General features: G+C 38.3%; 2 protein-coding genes across 2 annotated transcripts; both read right to left on the bottom strand.

The window, feature by feature from the left end:
- Window positions 1-1,263: 1,263 nt before the first annotated feature.
- Window positions 1,264-2,202, bottom strand: LOC142607283 (dirigent protein 22-like). Its single transcript, XM_075778728.1, has 2 exons — window positions 2,043-2,202; window positions 1,264-1,779 (listed from the first exon to the last, which is right to left on the bottom strand). The coding sequence occupies exons 1-2, from the start codon at window positions 2,200-2,202 to the stop codon at window positions 1,376-1,378; spliced, it is 564 nt and encodes a 187-aa protein (XP_075634843.1). The 3' UTR covers window positions 1,264-1,375.
- A 12,844-nt stretch (window positions 2,203-15,046) lies between these two features.
- LOC142606787 (dirigent protein 22-like) lies at window positions 15,047-15,754 on the bottom strand. Its single transcript, XM_075778128.1, has one exon. It carries the CDS (start codon window positions 15,726-15,728, stop codon window positions 15,171-15,173), a length of 558 nt encoding a protein of 185 aa, XP_075634243.1. The 5' UTR covers window positions 15,729-15,754; the 3' UTR covers window positions 15,047-15,170.
- Window positions 15,755-16,155: the final 401 nt, after the last annotated feature.

Here is a 16,155-nt window from a genome sequence, read left to right as displayed (position 1 = left end):
TTAAATTACTTCTATTAAGTAACATTTTACATATATAATACTATAATTTAGCTCTCAGCAGTAAGCAATCATTTTAGGTGCAGTTGGTGCGGGAACTGTGGACACCCAAGAGTAGAGGTAAGTGTATTTTGGTAATTGATGTGCCTTTCCTAGAAGCATAGCACTATCTTGCTTCGGTCTTAAATTGAATGCCACAACCTCTAATTATATATATCAAATTGTCATTATGTATTGTTTTATCAACATCATCCTCCATCAAATGTTAAACAATAAAGCTAATAAGTAATGAGTAATGACATAATAAATATTTACAATAAAAAATTTCAACATTCTTAAATTAGCTATCTCCTCTTACATTGGACCCCCCAATCTCTAATTAATTTTTTTTAAAAATTATGTCTGAGGAGATAGACTAATTTAAAAATATTATGAATTTTGTTATGTCCCTAAGACTCAAGGTTAAATCCAAATATCTTCTTTTAAAAGAACAAAAAATTCCATCAGATTACAAAAGCATTGACAACTATCTTGATATAGTTGAGAATATGTAAATCCAATTGTAAAAGAAAGGCCATGTGTGTTTTTCTTTTTCTTTTTTCTTAGAATTTTTTGTTATAGGAGATCTGCCCAAGTTACTGTTTTGGGGATTGAAAAATTTTCGGTTGATGGGAAAAAAAAAGTTTTAAAATGTAAGAATTCTTAATCAAAATTTTGAATATCATAAAACTTTTAAGTAATCATATATAATATAGATAATCAGTAATATAGAATTGAATCTATCAATTCAAAATTATGCACACACACATACGCACACAAAATGACAATAAATTTGATAGTAAGCGTATGATAGACTTTTATTTTTCTTTTAGCAAATAATTTCCATCGACCGACTTAAAGTTTAAGAGATTGTTTGGCGGGTCAACTATAACACATTCTAAACAATTTTACACAAATTTCAACACACTTTTTCGCTTACATATATAAAAAATATTTAAACAACATTATTTAAAGTAACCTACCAAACAGCCCTGAAATATTTACAGTAATGTTTTTGTCATAACTGATGAATGATCGTCGGTAAATGATTAAAAAAAAAAAGATGGGTTCTTGGAAAATTGTTCATAACATTATTGGAAAATTTAACCAAAAATTTAGAAATATAATAACAAGATGACTATTAACTCTTTAAGTTTTTGGGATTTCCTTTTTGACTAAAGCAATAAACTGGTACGAAAGTATGGCAAAAATTACTGAAACTAAACAAAATATTTCTCTATTATTGTTATTGAACAAGAGAAACCCCTAACCAACCCAAATTGGCCAACATACATGAAATCTACAAGAGGATAAAGTTCACAACATAAGGCCAAGAACATCAATAATGCAATACATAGACATTGTACTCAACAATGGCATCTCGAGTCTTGGGATCAGAAGTATGAGTCCTGGCCTGAGCATAACCCCTAGAAAACCTGAAAAGCCCACTGCCTCCAATAACTGGCATCTCTCTCATGCTGTTGAACACTGAGTTCCTGCCTAGCACAGTAATTGTGCTACTATTATATTTGCCTTCAATGAATGCAAAGTTCATCACCATTAATAGACTCAATTCTTGTTGTGAAGCAGAGGCATAGAACCCTTGTGCCCTTCCCACCAATTCGGAGCTCACTTTTGGTCCTAAGGTTAAAGGGTTATCAATCATACTTACAAAACCAAAGGTTGATGTGTTTTGGGGTGGTCTTACAACTCGGACTGAAGTGGGATTGCGACCACTAAGTGCTGGTTTGGATCCAGCTTATTGCTGCGTTCACGTTTTTTTTTTTTTTTTTTTTTTTTTTTTTTTTTTTTTTTTTTTTTTTTTTTTTTCTGCTGCAGGGACAAGCGTGCAGTACACGTACTGTGCACACACTATTTATATACTTTTTTAGCAATTTTTTATTAACAATAGGTCCCGTAGTATTATTTACACATTTAAAAATTATTTTGCTACAGTATTTTCAGTTTTCAGTTTTCAGTTTTCACCCATTTATCCAAACGGACACTAACTATGTCGTGCCAATAGAACTGAAAGTGGCTTAGCTTTTCTTTCTTTAACCCAAGGAGCTTCCTGTCTAGGCTTCTTCCAAAGCCATGATCTTCTCCAATGACCAAAACTGTGGAGAGCGAAAGGATGAGGAAGAAGATGGTGGATTGGGAAGCCATCGGGAACTCAACGTAATATGACACGTAATTTGTGGTTAATGTCTCTATTTATAAAGTGAACAAAGGCCTTAGTCTTTACACTGACCAACCCTAATATGACACGTAATTTGTGGAGGACTTTTGTCATCCACATGTTGAAAAACAAATGTCATCCATATGTGGTATGACCCACCCTCCCCTTGGAAGACTTGGCTCTTAGTTATAGGCAGCACCAAGTTACCTGGATCTGAGGACTTATTAGATATTGGGAAGGGCAGTTGAATTATGGGCCAAAATAGCATCCTCATTAATGATGTTAAAAATGCTAAAAGTTAAATTTTAACACCAATACATAAAAATACCCATTACATCAAAGATTTAAAGTGCCAAAAATTATGACACACAGCTAAATGCTAAACTAAATATTATTTTTTTTATTCCCAGTAACTTTTTCTCTTTCTTTTTTGTTTTTCTCTTCTTTCTTCTATCTGCTCTCTCACTTTCCTCTTCTCTCTTTCTCGTAGCTTCTGTTTCTCTCTATTTCAGGGCATGGGCATTGGCGTTGAGGGGAGGTTGGTGTGGGTCATCGAGTAAGAGTTCAGCGTGGGTCATCAAGTTGATCGACGTGGTGATTATTGGAATTGTGGTTTGGTTGTGATTGTGATCGATGTGGGTCTAGGTTGTGGGTTTGTGATTTGAAATTGTGATCGGCGTGAGTCTGGGTTGTGGGATTGTGATTTGGGATTGTGATCGGTGTGGCTTTGGGTTTGTGTTTAGGTTGTGGGTTTGTGTTTGGTTGTGATTTTGGAGGGTTGTTTTTCTTTTTCTTTTTCCGGTTGTTGGTGGTGAATGGTGATGAGGTTGTGGGTTTGGGTTTGTGATTTGGTTATGATTTTGGTGGTTGGTGGTCATGGTTGTGGGTGGTGGTGACAGTGGCAATTGTTGTAGCTGTGGCGGTACCAGCGGGTAGTTTTATTTTTATTTTTAATTTTTGTTTTCGATGGTGGTGGCTGGCAGCGACTAGCCGTGGGTGTGGGTTTACAAAGAAAGTGGTGGGTTTTCAGAGAAAGGGAGAGACATAGATAAGAAGAGAGAGAAAGAAACATACAGAGAATAAAAAAAAAAAATATATATATATATATATATATATTTAAATGAAGTAGTAAAAAAAAAAAGAATTTTTGATGTATGATGTATTATAAAGTGAGGTGTTAAAAGCTAAAAAGTAGTATTTTGAAATGGTAAATGCTAAAAATTTTGACTCCTTTAATGGGAATGCTTTAAGAGGGGTTATTATTAGCATTGAGCTTTAGCTTGTGGCAGTTGAAGTGGAGCTTGATGCGACTGTTGTTATTTTCCTATTTTTTAGTAATTTTGATTTATTCAGGGATCTTTCTACCCTTGTTGATAATTGTAGGGACCTTTTGATGCAAATCCCTCATACTAGATTGTTTCATTGCTATAGAGGAGTAAACTCTTGTGTTGATGCCTTAGCTAAATTGGGAGTTTCTTTCAATTCTTATTCTCGTTTTGTTTTTCCTCCCAATTGTTATTCTCCTGTTGCATTTTGATTATTTGGATTGTATCGTAATAGACATTGTAATTTAGTGGCTTCGGTCTTTGTTCTTTAGTTTCTTTTATATAAGTTCATTTTTACCAAAAATAGGAAAAAAAAAAAGTTTTACTAAGTTGTTTTTACTGTGTTATTTAAATGAAAAATGACATACAGCCTCCGTCCCATTTAGTTTTTCCTCTATATCATTTTGAGATCTCCCAAAATATTGTCCTGTTTCTAATAATAAAAGTCATTAATTTATTAACATTCCTATTATACCCCAATTTAATTTTCAAAACTACTCCATTTGAAAAGAAATTCAATTTTTTGATAAATTTATTTAAGGGTAGTTTTGGAAACTAATACATTTTTAAAAGTTAGACAAGACAATAAATAATGTTCCCTTAAAAAATTTGACTTTTCAAACAGGACAAACTAAGTGGGATGGAGGGAATATATTTTAATAGAAAAATGCTAACAGATGCCCTTATGATAATGGTTAACCATCCATTTAAAGAAAATTTTTATAGGGAAAAAAAGCAATTAATGTTTTGACAATATTTTTTCATTTCCCATAAAAGTGGTGTCAAAACTTTCCTAAAATCATTGTCGTTAGCATGACCCGTATTAATATAATAAATACTCCCTCTGTCCCATTTAGTTTGTCCTGTTTGAAAAATCAACTTTTTAAGGGAACATCATTTATTATATTGTCTAACTTTTAAAAATGTATTAGTTTCCAAAACTACCCTTAAATAAATTTATCAAAAAATTGAATTTCTTTTCAAATGGAGTAGTTTTGAAAATTAAATAGGGGCATAATAGGAACATTAGTAAATTAATGCCCTCTATTATTAGAAACTGGACAATATTTTGGGACATCCCAAAATGAAATAGAGGACAAATTAAATGAGACGGAGGGAGTAAAATCTTAATGGTAAAATATGCTTTCTCAATATTATTTAAACCTAATTCTCAATGTAACCTATATTCTCAAGGATCATTCAAATTAGGCCATTTTGGATATACACCACTATTAATTTCTTTAAAATCTTATTCTCTCTCCCCTTGTGTATGCTTGTTAAAATATTTAGTATACTAAAAAAAAAAAAAACTTGAATGGTTCATTGCCTTAGATAACCGAGGTCTCCCTCACGTTGATGAAAACTTAATTTTGCTAACATTATATAATATCCTTCAAAAAATGCAAGGGTTGGTAATCAATTAAGGGTTAGACCAATTTCTTGTTGTGATTCGGATGCATAATGCAAATTGTGCTCTGCCTAAAGGTTGATGGGTTATTAATCAAAGGCTGTTGTTGATGATGTATTGGAGGATGGCACAATTGGACAGAGTAAGATCACGGGCCACTCATGCTAATAGAAGCATCAGGAGCTGAAGCTTTTTGTTGTTGAAGCCAAGCTTTTTATAAAGCGCATGCTCTTCTCCAATCCCCTTAAGTTCAATAGATTTGGAAGTCCATTTCCATGAATACTTTACTTACCAATACCAAGTACCAACCCCACTATTCAGCAAAAAAGAAGTACCAACCGTCCAACCCCACAATGCAATTGCAAGTTTGCAACCTCATAATTTTGGTACCTTGTTCAATGTGTTGAAAAATAAGAGAATATCACGTCAGTTACCCTTCTTTTTTTTTTTTTTTTGATAGTGATAACTCACACCATTCTCATTACTCAGGACCAAAGTCCTCATCAATTACATCCGGATGACCTTGGTTTGCTATTATAGGGGGTGTCTTCCACCCAAATATGACAAAAAAGACTATTACTAACTTCCCTCGCCATGATATGTGCAGCGTTGTTACACTATCTGAGAACATGGCTAATCGACTAGAACCTGAAGGAACCCAGCCCCATTCTTATCCCTTCCACCACCTTCATGATTGAACTTGGCCCTGGTTCTGCCCTTGTGACTCCCTTAACAACCACCTGAGAATCACTTTCCAACTCCACTTCCCACAGAGACAACTCCCAAGCCAGAGCAAGCCCCTCTTCCATAGCTAAGGCTTCCACCTCCAACGCTCCTAATAGAAGGGGCAAATTTTTGCTCATCGCTCCCATAATTTGACCCTCTTCATTCCTGATGACCACCCGATTCCACAGCTTTTCATACCTGTGAACACAGCCCCATCAACATTAATTTTGTACCTCCCATGTCGAGGTGGCCGCCATTTTGATCTAACAGGGGCTGGACAAGGGCTAGGAGGTAGAGACTCATCTACTACCTCCTTTGCATACTCCCTAGCTTCCATTGCAATTTTCTTTGGGTCTTTGCACCTCCCTTCATGCTTGAAAACGTTCCTATTGTTCCACACCATCCACGCTATGATGGAAAACAGCTCCCAATTCGAGACACCATCCTTTGCTTTTAGTATCCAAACCACATCAATGAAGTCCTTGATGAGCTGCTTCAGGTTAGGGAGATTGAGGCCAACTTCCTTCCACACCCCAGCAGCTATATCGCAATCCCACAGTGCATGGCCAGACAATTCATAGCCCCATAGAGGCCACACCTACTATCTGAGGTCACTCTCCTTAACGCAAGACAGAAATTTGTTGGTAAAATATTCTTGCATGCCCTCTAAAGGAAGTGTTTGATCTTATTTGGACAGTTGAGCTTCCACACCAACTTCCACAGTCCCGCGCTTTTCTCCTTTTCTGAGCAAGCTCCACCTACTTTAGCCGAGAGCCACCTTATACGAGCTTTTCATTGTGAATTTGCCGTTCTTTGACCAAGCCCAAATCCGAGAATCCTCGGGCAGTCTAGGACTCAGTGGTATTCCCAGGATAAGATCAGCTTCATGGGTAAGGAAAGTCTTCTTAATAAGGTCCACCTTCCACATCCCCGTCTCCCTATCAATGAATTGAGCAACCTTTACGAACTCCCCATCTGAACCTTTTGGACTAATTACCTTAAAATTGTTTGGGGTGGGAATCCACCTATCTCTCCAGATCTCCACTATTCTGCCATTACCAATACACCACCTTGAACCCCTTTCAACCGTCTCCCTTGTTGCCATAATGCTTCGCCACACATAGGAAGGCTTTTTCCCCACTTGGGCTTCTAAAACGAGCAGCCTGCAAAGTACTTTGCCTTAAACACTCTGTGGGTAAGAGAAGAAGGGTTTTGACTCAGCCGCCACCCTTGCTTTGCTAGGAGGGCCAAGTTGAACGCTCTTAAGTCTTTAAACCCCATTCCCCTCTCCACTTTAGGTTTACAGATTGTCCCACGAAGTCCACGCCATCTTTCGCTCTTTATCTTTCTGCCCCCACCAAAATTGGCTCACCATTGAATTAAGGTCACAGTAAAGGGAATCCGGGAGCTTGAAACAACTCATAGTATAGGTTGTGGTCGCTTGTGCCACTGCTTTAATCAGAATTCCTCGACCCGCATTCGACAATAGCTTACCTTTCCAACCAGCCACTTTCCTCTCCACTTGGTCTTTAATGTGACTAAAAGCCGTTATTTTCCCTTTCCTCGCTAGGGTGGGCAACCCCAAGTACCTCTCATGTTTGTGGATAATCTGAGCCCCAAAGATTTCTCTGATTTCCTCTTATATTTCCTTGCTAGTATTTTTGCTGAAAAAAAGAGATGTCTTCTCCTTATTCAGTTTTTGACCCGATACCCTTTCATTGTCAGCCAGCACCTTTAGCACTTTATTGCCCTTATCGACACACTCCTTCCCAAAAATGATGCAGTTATTGGCAAACAAGAGATGAGAGATCCTTGGCACCCCTCGGCAGACCGAAACCCCACTGATTAGCCCCTCACCCTCCTCCTTTCTAAGCATGGCTATCAACCCCTCTGCATATAACATAAAAAGGTAAGGCGATATAGGATCGCCTTGGCGAAGCCCCCTCGTTGGAGTGATCTTTCCCTTAGGTTCCCCATTTATAAGAACCAAATAGGATACTGTCTTTACACACATCAACATCAGCCTAATCCATCTCTCCTCGAAGCCCAATTTTCTCATCGTCACCTCCATGAAAGCCCATTCTACTCTATCGTATGCTTTACTCGTGTGGAGTTTTATTGCCATCAAACCCTTCTTTCCCTTCCTCCTTTGATCTATGCAATGCATTGTCTTGAATGCCACTAAGACATTATCTGTAATTTGCCTCCCAGGGACAAAAGCACTCTAGGACTCATAGATCACTTCAGGCAGAATTTTCTTCAACCTATTTGCTAGTACTTTTGACACAAGTTTGTATACTACGTTGCATAGACTAATCGGGCGGAAATATTCTGGGGGCAATTCACATTAGGGATAAGGCAAATGAAAGTTTCATTCAAGCCATTTGGCATCTCCCTAGTTCTAAGAATTTGAAGCACACTATTTACTACACTCGTGCCAACCACATCCCAATATTTTTGGAAGAAGATAAGAGACATACCATCCAGGCTGGGGGTTTTGGTTGGGTGCATCTGGTTCAAGACAATCCTGACTTCCTCCGCTCTGAATTCACGCTGCAATGCTTCATTCATCTCAGGAGTCACCTTCTATCTCACTGCTCTTAAACTTGCTTCAAAGGAAACTGGATGGTCTGATCTATAAATATTTTTGAAGTAATCTAGTATCACCCTCTCAATGTCCTCTTGGTTGTCCACCCATATGCCCTCATCCTTAAGCCCTTCAATTTTGTTCGTTCCCCATCTCTGAGAGGTTGTCGCATGAAAAAATTTTGTAGTCCTGTCTCCACACTAGAGCCAAAGTGCCCTTGATCTTTGCTTCCACATCACCTCTTCCTTAGTCAGCATCTCATTAATTTCCTTTCTTACTTCCTTAATTTCTAAAGCTGTCTCATGTAGCTTATTCTGAGCTTCAAGCAGGTGGAGCCACCCCTTTAAGGTTTTCAGTCTTTTATGTACATTCCCAAACACACCACGGTTCCAATCTTGAAGAAGATCTTGGCAACCTCGAATTATTTCTACGATGCCTAAATCACAGCTAGTCTGAATGGGGTCCCATGCCCTTTCAATCACTTCCCTGCATTTGTCATCTCTAGCCCACATCGCCTAAAAAACAAATCTCCTCTTCGGTGGCTTTGGGCGCTTCATCTTCTTCAGGAACAGGGCTAGCATGCAATGATTAGATGCTGACATAGAGATATGGTGAACCTGAGCTTCCGGAAATTGCTCCACCCATTTCTCATTTAGTTTAATGAGAGTTCTCTGCTCCCCTAATCTCCCATTGCACCAAGTAAATCTTTGCCCCACAAAACCCAAATCAATTAGCTCATATACATTCAAGCACTTCCTAAAACACCCCATCTGATTTGCATCACGCTTCAACCAGCCCAACTTCTCGTCTAGATGGGTGATTTCGTTGAAATCCCCAAAAACCATCCAAGGCATATCACACTAATTTTTAAAGGATTTCAACAGCTCCTAAGAAACATCCCTCTTACTAGCATTCGAATGCCCAAAAAAGCCCAATGCCCTCCATGGTTTCGCTTCGTCGTCTCCATGGACCACCACATCGATGTGGGAGTGAGAGCAGCTTTTGAACCTCACGTCCACCCCTTCGTGCCACAGCATCGCCAAACCTCTGCTCCGGCCATCACATGGCATCGTAATCCCTTGAGTGTACTCCTTTTTCCTCTGCAAGCCTTTGATTCTGCTCTGACTCACCTTGGTCTCCACGAGGAAGACCAAAACTGGGTTTTTGGATTTCACCTCTTCGGTGAGATTCGGACGGCTAGGGGTAACCCTAAACCCCGGCAATTCCACGAGAGCACACTCATGAAGCTCGGCGATGCTGAACCGCAGCCACCGCCTCTCCGCCATCCCTCACTTCATTGTATTTGTTTGCCTTACTTTCCTCCTCGTGTTTTCTTTGTTTTTGAGTTGTACAATTAGGATCTAACTCTTGTAATGGACCCGGGCCGTGTCTTTTGCCCAACCTTATCTCTTCCTTAGTTTCTTTTGTTTTACATGCTCCGTGGACCTCTCTGGCCATGCATTTCCAATGGCCACTTTTTGGCCCAAGTGTCTCCGTAACCCACCCAAATTCTCATCGAAACACATCGCCATTGTGCCCAATTCCTTATCCACACTCCCTGGGCCCGCGTCATCACCACTCCCTTCTGTCTTTGGCGCCATACAAAACTCAAAAGGTTTCTCAGCCCCAGGTTCAGTCCCTTTCTCCCACTGCATCACTTCCTCCTTTTGTATTTGAGTCCTGAGCCTCTCCCTGTTTTCTTCTTCCAAATTGGCAATGAGTCCATAAGGGTGCTCACCTAGGCTGGTCTCCTTTCCCTTTTCATGATCCCCCCTCTAATTTCTTCTTTCCTAACCCCCTTCGGTGTGCTCTTCCCCTCTGTCACTAGTTCCCAAGAAAGGTAGCGGAGATTTCGCGCCTTTTTAACGCTCTAGACTCGTTCTGGGCACGTGTATAGACTTTCTTTGACCTCCCACCGCGTCCCTCGTTGGACATCCCTTCGCGTACCACCCATCCTTTGTTCCGAGCTTTACCAAATCACCACCACTTCTCCTTAACACCTCACCCCTCAGCCACGCCCCATACTGTAGTACTGGTTGCTCCAAACAGAACTTTCGCCCTCCCTCTGGGCAGTCCCTCATCCCATGGCTGAGCAGACCGCACCTGTAACAAAAGTTTGGAAGACGCTCATATTTGAACGCTATCCATCTTTCTTCCCCTCCCTCAATTGCTATCTTTTTCCCTCGTATCAGCTTCTTCGTAACATCAAGCTGCACCCTTACTCTGAGATAGGGATGGCAATTTTGCCCCGCCTTGCTTAACCCGCCCCTCCCTCGCTTCGCCCCGCGCGGGTTTTCCCTTACCCCGCAAAGGTGATGGGGTCGGAATGGGGCAAGATTTTATCCCCGCACTACAGGGCGGGGATGGGTTTAGACTTTTTAAACCCACCCCACCCCCGCCCAAGCCCAAGCCCAAGCCCAAGTTGCTAGGGTTATAATTGTAAATTTTTCATTCCCTAAAACCCTACTATTTAAATAACATATCATATTAGTTTATTTTATTCTACCCATGGTGGTTCTCTGTCTTTATTTTGTTATGTGTTATACTATGAGTTTATTTATTTATTTTTGTGATTGTCTTGTTAAACGCTTGGATATATATTATTCAATTTTTTTTTCTAAAAATTGATTTGATTTGATGCGATAAATTTAGTTGTAATTTCAAGTATATTTTTATTAATGAAATAGGTTTTATTAAAAAAATTGTACTAATTGTAGGGCGAATTAACAAAAAGTAGAGTTTTACAGGGTGGGGCGGGGCTTCGTGGGGCCCCAAGCGGCGGGGATAGGGTGAGAAAGTTTTTCCGGTCATACGGGGCGGGGTGGAGATGGGGCAAGACAAAATCATGCGGGGCAGGGATGAAGATCCCATCCTTCGGCCCTGCCCCGCCCCATTGCGATCCCTACTCTAAGACATTTTCCCCAGTGGACACCCGATTCCACGACATCCACGTCCACAACCTTTCCCAACTTTGACCCGATTGCCCACCCTGTCTCTCTAGTCCTACTCTTCAGAGGTAGATTGTGTATTTGCACCCAAAAGGGTAATTTCCACAGCTGAATGTCTTTTGGTACTTGTTCACCCTCAAACTCCTTCAAAAGAATCAATTGCTTCTCGTAAGTCCACAGACTCATATCCATAATCCTTTTCTTATCTCTTCCGTCACCAAACTCCACCAAGAACACCTCATCCCCAATCTCATTTATCTACATTCCTTTATTCGGTTTCCAAAGAATTCTCATGTGTTTTCGAAGGGCCTCAATGTTCATACATCTATGTGACAGAACCTTCATTACAATACAGTTTTTTCCAACCAACTTCGCCGCCTCCGTGGTACTACTTCCTAATGATATGCTCTCATCTTCTTCCTCTGTAAAAGAAAACTTCTTCCACAGCTCCTCTAGTTCGTCCTCCATCCCACCCCCCCTCTGTTGGTCTTATAGTACGAAGACCACTCCACCCCTGCAAGGATACAGCTTGCAGGACTCTAACTGCTTCCACACCCAACACACGGCACTCGAGAGCACCTTAGGCTACGCGAGAGCACCCTATATGGTTACTCTTCTTCTTGGAATGACCAATATGTTCCATCATGTAATTAATACATGGCATATGTAATTGGTGCATGACTATTCAAAGACTCTCTCTCTCTCTCGTGAAGAATAACTTTATTTGAGAATAAAATTCAACCTCAGGGATCAAATCATCAAATCATCTTCCTCCCCCGCACATCAATAATGAAACACATTGAGAGGAATTGATCAGGAAGATAGCGACGGGTCGCACTCGAATGAGGAACAAAAATTCTGTGTCTTTAGAGAAATGTTAATGAATGCTCTTAAGATATTGGTTAATATTTTATTTAAAGAAAGTTTTTATTGGAAAAGAAAAAAAAAAGCAATTAATGATTTGACAGTTTTTTTCATTTTTTATAAAAGTGATGTTAAAACTTTCCTAAAATGGATTATTAATCAATACCCTAGAGGTACTCGTTAGCATAATCCTAAAACAAATGGTGGTATATTTAAAAAAAAAAAAAGTGTTTTCTACTCAAGTAAAAATATGGGAGCAAATAAATAAGTGAAACTTATAAACGATGATCCTAAACCTTTTGTTAAAAATAAAAAATTAAAGTTTTTGCAATTAAAGTAGACCATTAGCATATCTTTGCCAAACCACATTCTTGACATCTCATGAATCATGATATGATTATGAGTAATGAGTTGGTGGGTGGATAGTAGGGTGGGAATATGGGATTGTTGAGCTGGATGGAAATTAAGGAAGACACCTCTTTTTAGAGTATGTATAGGATCTTAAAAGTTAAAACTCCATATACTTACTTTTAAAAAAATAAAAATAAAAACTCCATTTACTTATAGCCGTCATATGAGACTCTAACAACATGGCATCATTATGAAAATGTCATGCCAATAATATATAAGCTAAATGGCTAAGCTTTCTTAATTTCTCGGCCATTTAAGTTTAGGGTTCACAATGTCAAGATTTTCTTCAATGGCAAAAGTCAAAACTATGCCAAGAAATAAAAGATGAAAAGGTTTATCTCTTACTTAATTATGAAGTGGATTTATTAATTAAGTACCAATTAACCAATTATGTGATCATAGTTTTCACAATTAATGCACCACTAACTAGTAAGTTACCAAATCAAAAGGCAATAAGCATAATGCAATGAATACAACGATACAATGATGAAGTGAAAAATTAATGAAAAATGACTCCAAAGAAAAAACCATTATGGAGACACTCCTAACCCAATAAGGCAATTTACTATACGAAAAGAACTTACAAATCTAGTTTGAGCGAAATTGAAAGCTTGAGATCTAAGGGTTTTTTTTTTTTTTTGGTTCTCATCACGCTTGACTCAATGAGTTAGTTTGAGCGCTGTTAGGACTAGTGACTTGGTTTGAACTTTGTTTTATTTAAAGCTTCGATTATAGATTTGAGAGATTTTTGTGGTTTGTAAGTTTTTTGGTTGTTGGGAAAGTAATGAAAGTAAGTTGTTTTGGTGCTTAGAAAAAATTTGTGTACAGACTCTTTAAAGATTGATAGAAATTTGGTCCAATTCATGTAGTTGATTTAGGGTCCAATTGAGATCTGCTTATTTTTCTAAAACTGCAAATTTTTTGCTAAAAATATTGTAAATAAAAGTAAAAGTTAGTTAAAATAATACAGTTAGGCTGGTCTCTAGTATTGCAGCTGAATTATGGGCCTTAAGAAAGGGGCTATCATTAGCATTGAGCTTCAGCTAGTAGCAGTTGAAGTAGATCTTGATGCAACTGCTCTTATATTCCTAGTTTTAAGTAATTTTGATTTATTTGGGGATGTTTCTGCCCTTATTGATGATTGTAGTTGTAGGGACCTTTTGGTGCAAATCCCTCAAACTAGATTGCTTCACTGCTACATAGGAGTGAACTTTTGTGTTGATGTCGTAGCTAAATTGGGAGTCTCTTTGGATTCTTATTCTCGTTTGTTTCTCCCCCTGTTGTTTTTGCCCTTCTGCATTTTGATTATTTGGGTTTGTATTGTAATAGATGTTGTAAATTAGTGGCTTCGGCCTCTGCTCTTTAGTATCTTTTATATAAGTTCCTTTTTACCAAAAGAAAAACAAGTTTTTGGACAATAATTTTTCACAAGATGGTAAATTTGCGGGTGACAGATAATAAAATAGTGGTTGTACTATACAAATGGAAAAAAATTTGTCAGTTTGGTATTGCTATAAATTATAAAAAATATGATGAAGAAATGGTACCCCTTTAATTAAGTTTTTTTTTTTAGAAACCCTTTAATTAAGTTGAGTATTGTTAGCTCATAAAAAATATTAGTTGAGTGTTATGAATGATGTTTGCCAGTTTTAAAGATTTGATACGAGGATTTAAGAATGGGGATTTAAAATAATTAAAAGTTCAGATCAGAGCCCTTGGAATGATCAGATTGTTATTATTAAAGTAAACATTATTGTGCTCCCAGCTGTGTTACAAATTCATAAATAAATTTAAAAATTATTAAAAATTTTCTCGTCTCACTCTCATAGCATTTGAGAAAATACTCACCGATTCACCCAACACAAAAACACAAGGAAAGGTGTGAAAAAAAAATGGTGAATAATAAGGTTGGCCGTAGAGGCTATTAAATTAAAAGAAGTGTAAGGTTAGGATCACAATTTTTCTCACAATTTTATTATAGCTTGCTTATGTAGCAAGTTATGAGTGATGAAGTTTTGAACCCACCACTTTTACTTCACCTTTCACGACTTGCCACTTAACCAAACTGTGACAAAAATTGTAAAAAAACTTGTGATTCTAACATTTTCCAATTGAATGCCACCTCCAATGTTTACACACCAAACTGTCATTATGCATTGTTTAATCAACACCGTCCTCCATCAAATGTTAAACAATAAACAAATGATAGACTTTTATTTTTTTTAGCAAATAATTGCCATCGACCGACGCTTTAAAGTTTAGACTTTTTAAGTAGTGCAAGTTTGCTAGGCTAGGCTGTCAGTCCGGGCAAGTCCATCTCAATTGATGGAGATGAGGGCCTGAAATATTTGCAGTAATGTTTTTGTCAGAACTGATGAATGACCGTCGGTAAATGACAAAAAACAAAATGATGGGTTCTTGGAAAATTCTTCATAACATTATTGGAAAGTTTAACCAAAAATTTAGAAATATAATAACAAAATGACTTTACTCTTTTAAGTTTTTTGGGATTTCTTTTTTGACTAAAGCAATAAACTGGTATGAAAGTATGGCAAAAATTACTGAAACTAAACAAAATATTTCTCTATTATTGTTATTGAACAAGAGAAACCCCTAACCAACCCAAAGTGGCCAATATACATGAAATCTACAAGAGGATAAAGTTCACAACATAAGGCCAAGAACATCAATAATGCAATACATAGACATTGTACTCAACAATGGCATCTCCAGTCTTGGGATCAAGAGTATGAGTCCTGGCCTGAGCATAACCCCTCGAAAACCTGAAAAGCCCACTGCCTCCAATAACTGGCATCTCTCTCATGCTGTTGAACACTGAGTTCCTGCCTAGCACAGTAATTGTGCTACCATTATATTTGCCTTCAATGAATGCAAAGTTCATCACCATTAATAGACTCAATTCTTGTTGTGAAGCAGAGGCATAGAACCCTTGTGCCCTTCCCACCAATTTGGAGCTCACTTTTGGTCCTAAGGTTAAAGGGTTATCAATCATACTTACAAAACCAAAGGCTGATGTGTTTTGGGGTGGTCTTACAACTGGGACTGAAGTGGGGTTCTTACCACTAACTATGTCATGCCAATAGAACTGAAAGTGGCTTAGCTTTTCTTTCTTTAACCCAAGGAGCTTCCTGTCTAGGCTTCTTCCAAAGCCATGATCTTCTCCGATGACCAAAACTGTGGAGAGTAAAAGGATGAGGAAGAAGATGGTGAATTGGGAAGCCATTGGATCTCAACGTTGGTACACAAACATTGGAATTGGTTAATGTCTCTATTTATTAAGTGAACAAAGGCCTTGGTTTTTACACTGACCAACCCCAATATGACACGTAATTTGTATGGAGGAATTTTGTCATCCACATGTTGAAAAAAAAGTGTCATCCATATGTGGCATGACCCACCCTCCCCTTGGAAGAGTTTGTTTTTTAGTCCACTCCCCTTGGAAAACTTGACTTTTAGTTATGGGACAGGCTCACCCGCCCGATTTAATTTAGATGACTGACACGTAGCACACATAAAATTCAAGGGTTAAAAAACATTCATGACATATTAAGGCTTGGTTTGGATACAGCATTTTCTGCGTCTGAGTTTTTTTTTTTTTTTTTCTTCTTCTTCTGCTGCACAGCAGCACGGGTTAGGGGGGACAAGGCTAC

Source organism: Castanea sativa, chromosome 8 (assembly GCF_040712315.1).
Source record: "Castanea sativa cultivar Marrone di Chiusa Pesio chromosome 8, ASM4071231v1".
In the NCBI taxonomy this organism is placed as follows: Eukaryota; Viridiplantae; Streptophyta; class Magnoliopsida; order Fagales; family Fagaceae; genus Castanea; species Castanea sativa.
The sequence above is the reverse complement of the archived record's forward strand: the minus strand, read 5'-3'. Positions and strand labels throughout refer to the sequence as shown.

What these genes read in the sequence shown, in the direction of transcription:
- LOC142607283 (XM_075778728.1), bottom strand. Translation starts at nt 2,202, where the DNA reads ATGGCTTCCCAATCCACCATCTTCTTCCTCATCCTTTCGCTCTCCACA. An exon ending in CTATTGGCACGACATAGTTA is followed by an intron (nt 1,780 to 2,042) that starts GTGTCCGTTTGG and finishes GATCCAAACCAG; the next exon opens with CACTTAGTGGTCGCAATCCC.
- LOC142606787 (XM_075778128.1), bottom strand. Translation starts at nt 15,728, where the DNA reads ATGGCTTCCCAATTCACCATCTTCTTCCTCATCCTTTTACTCTCCACA.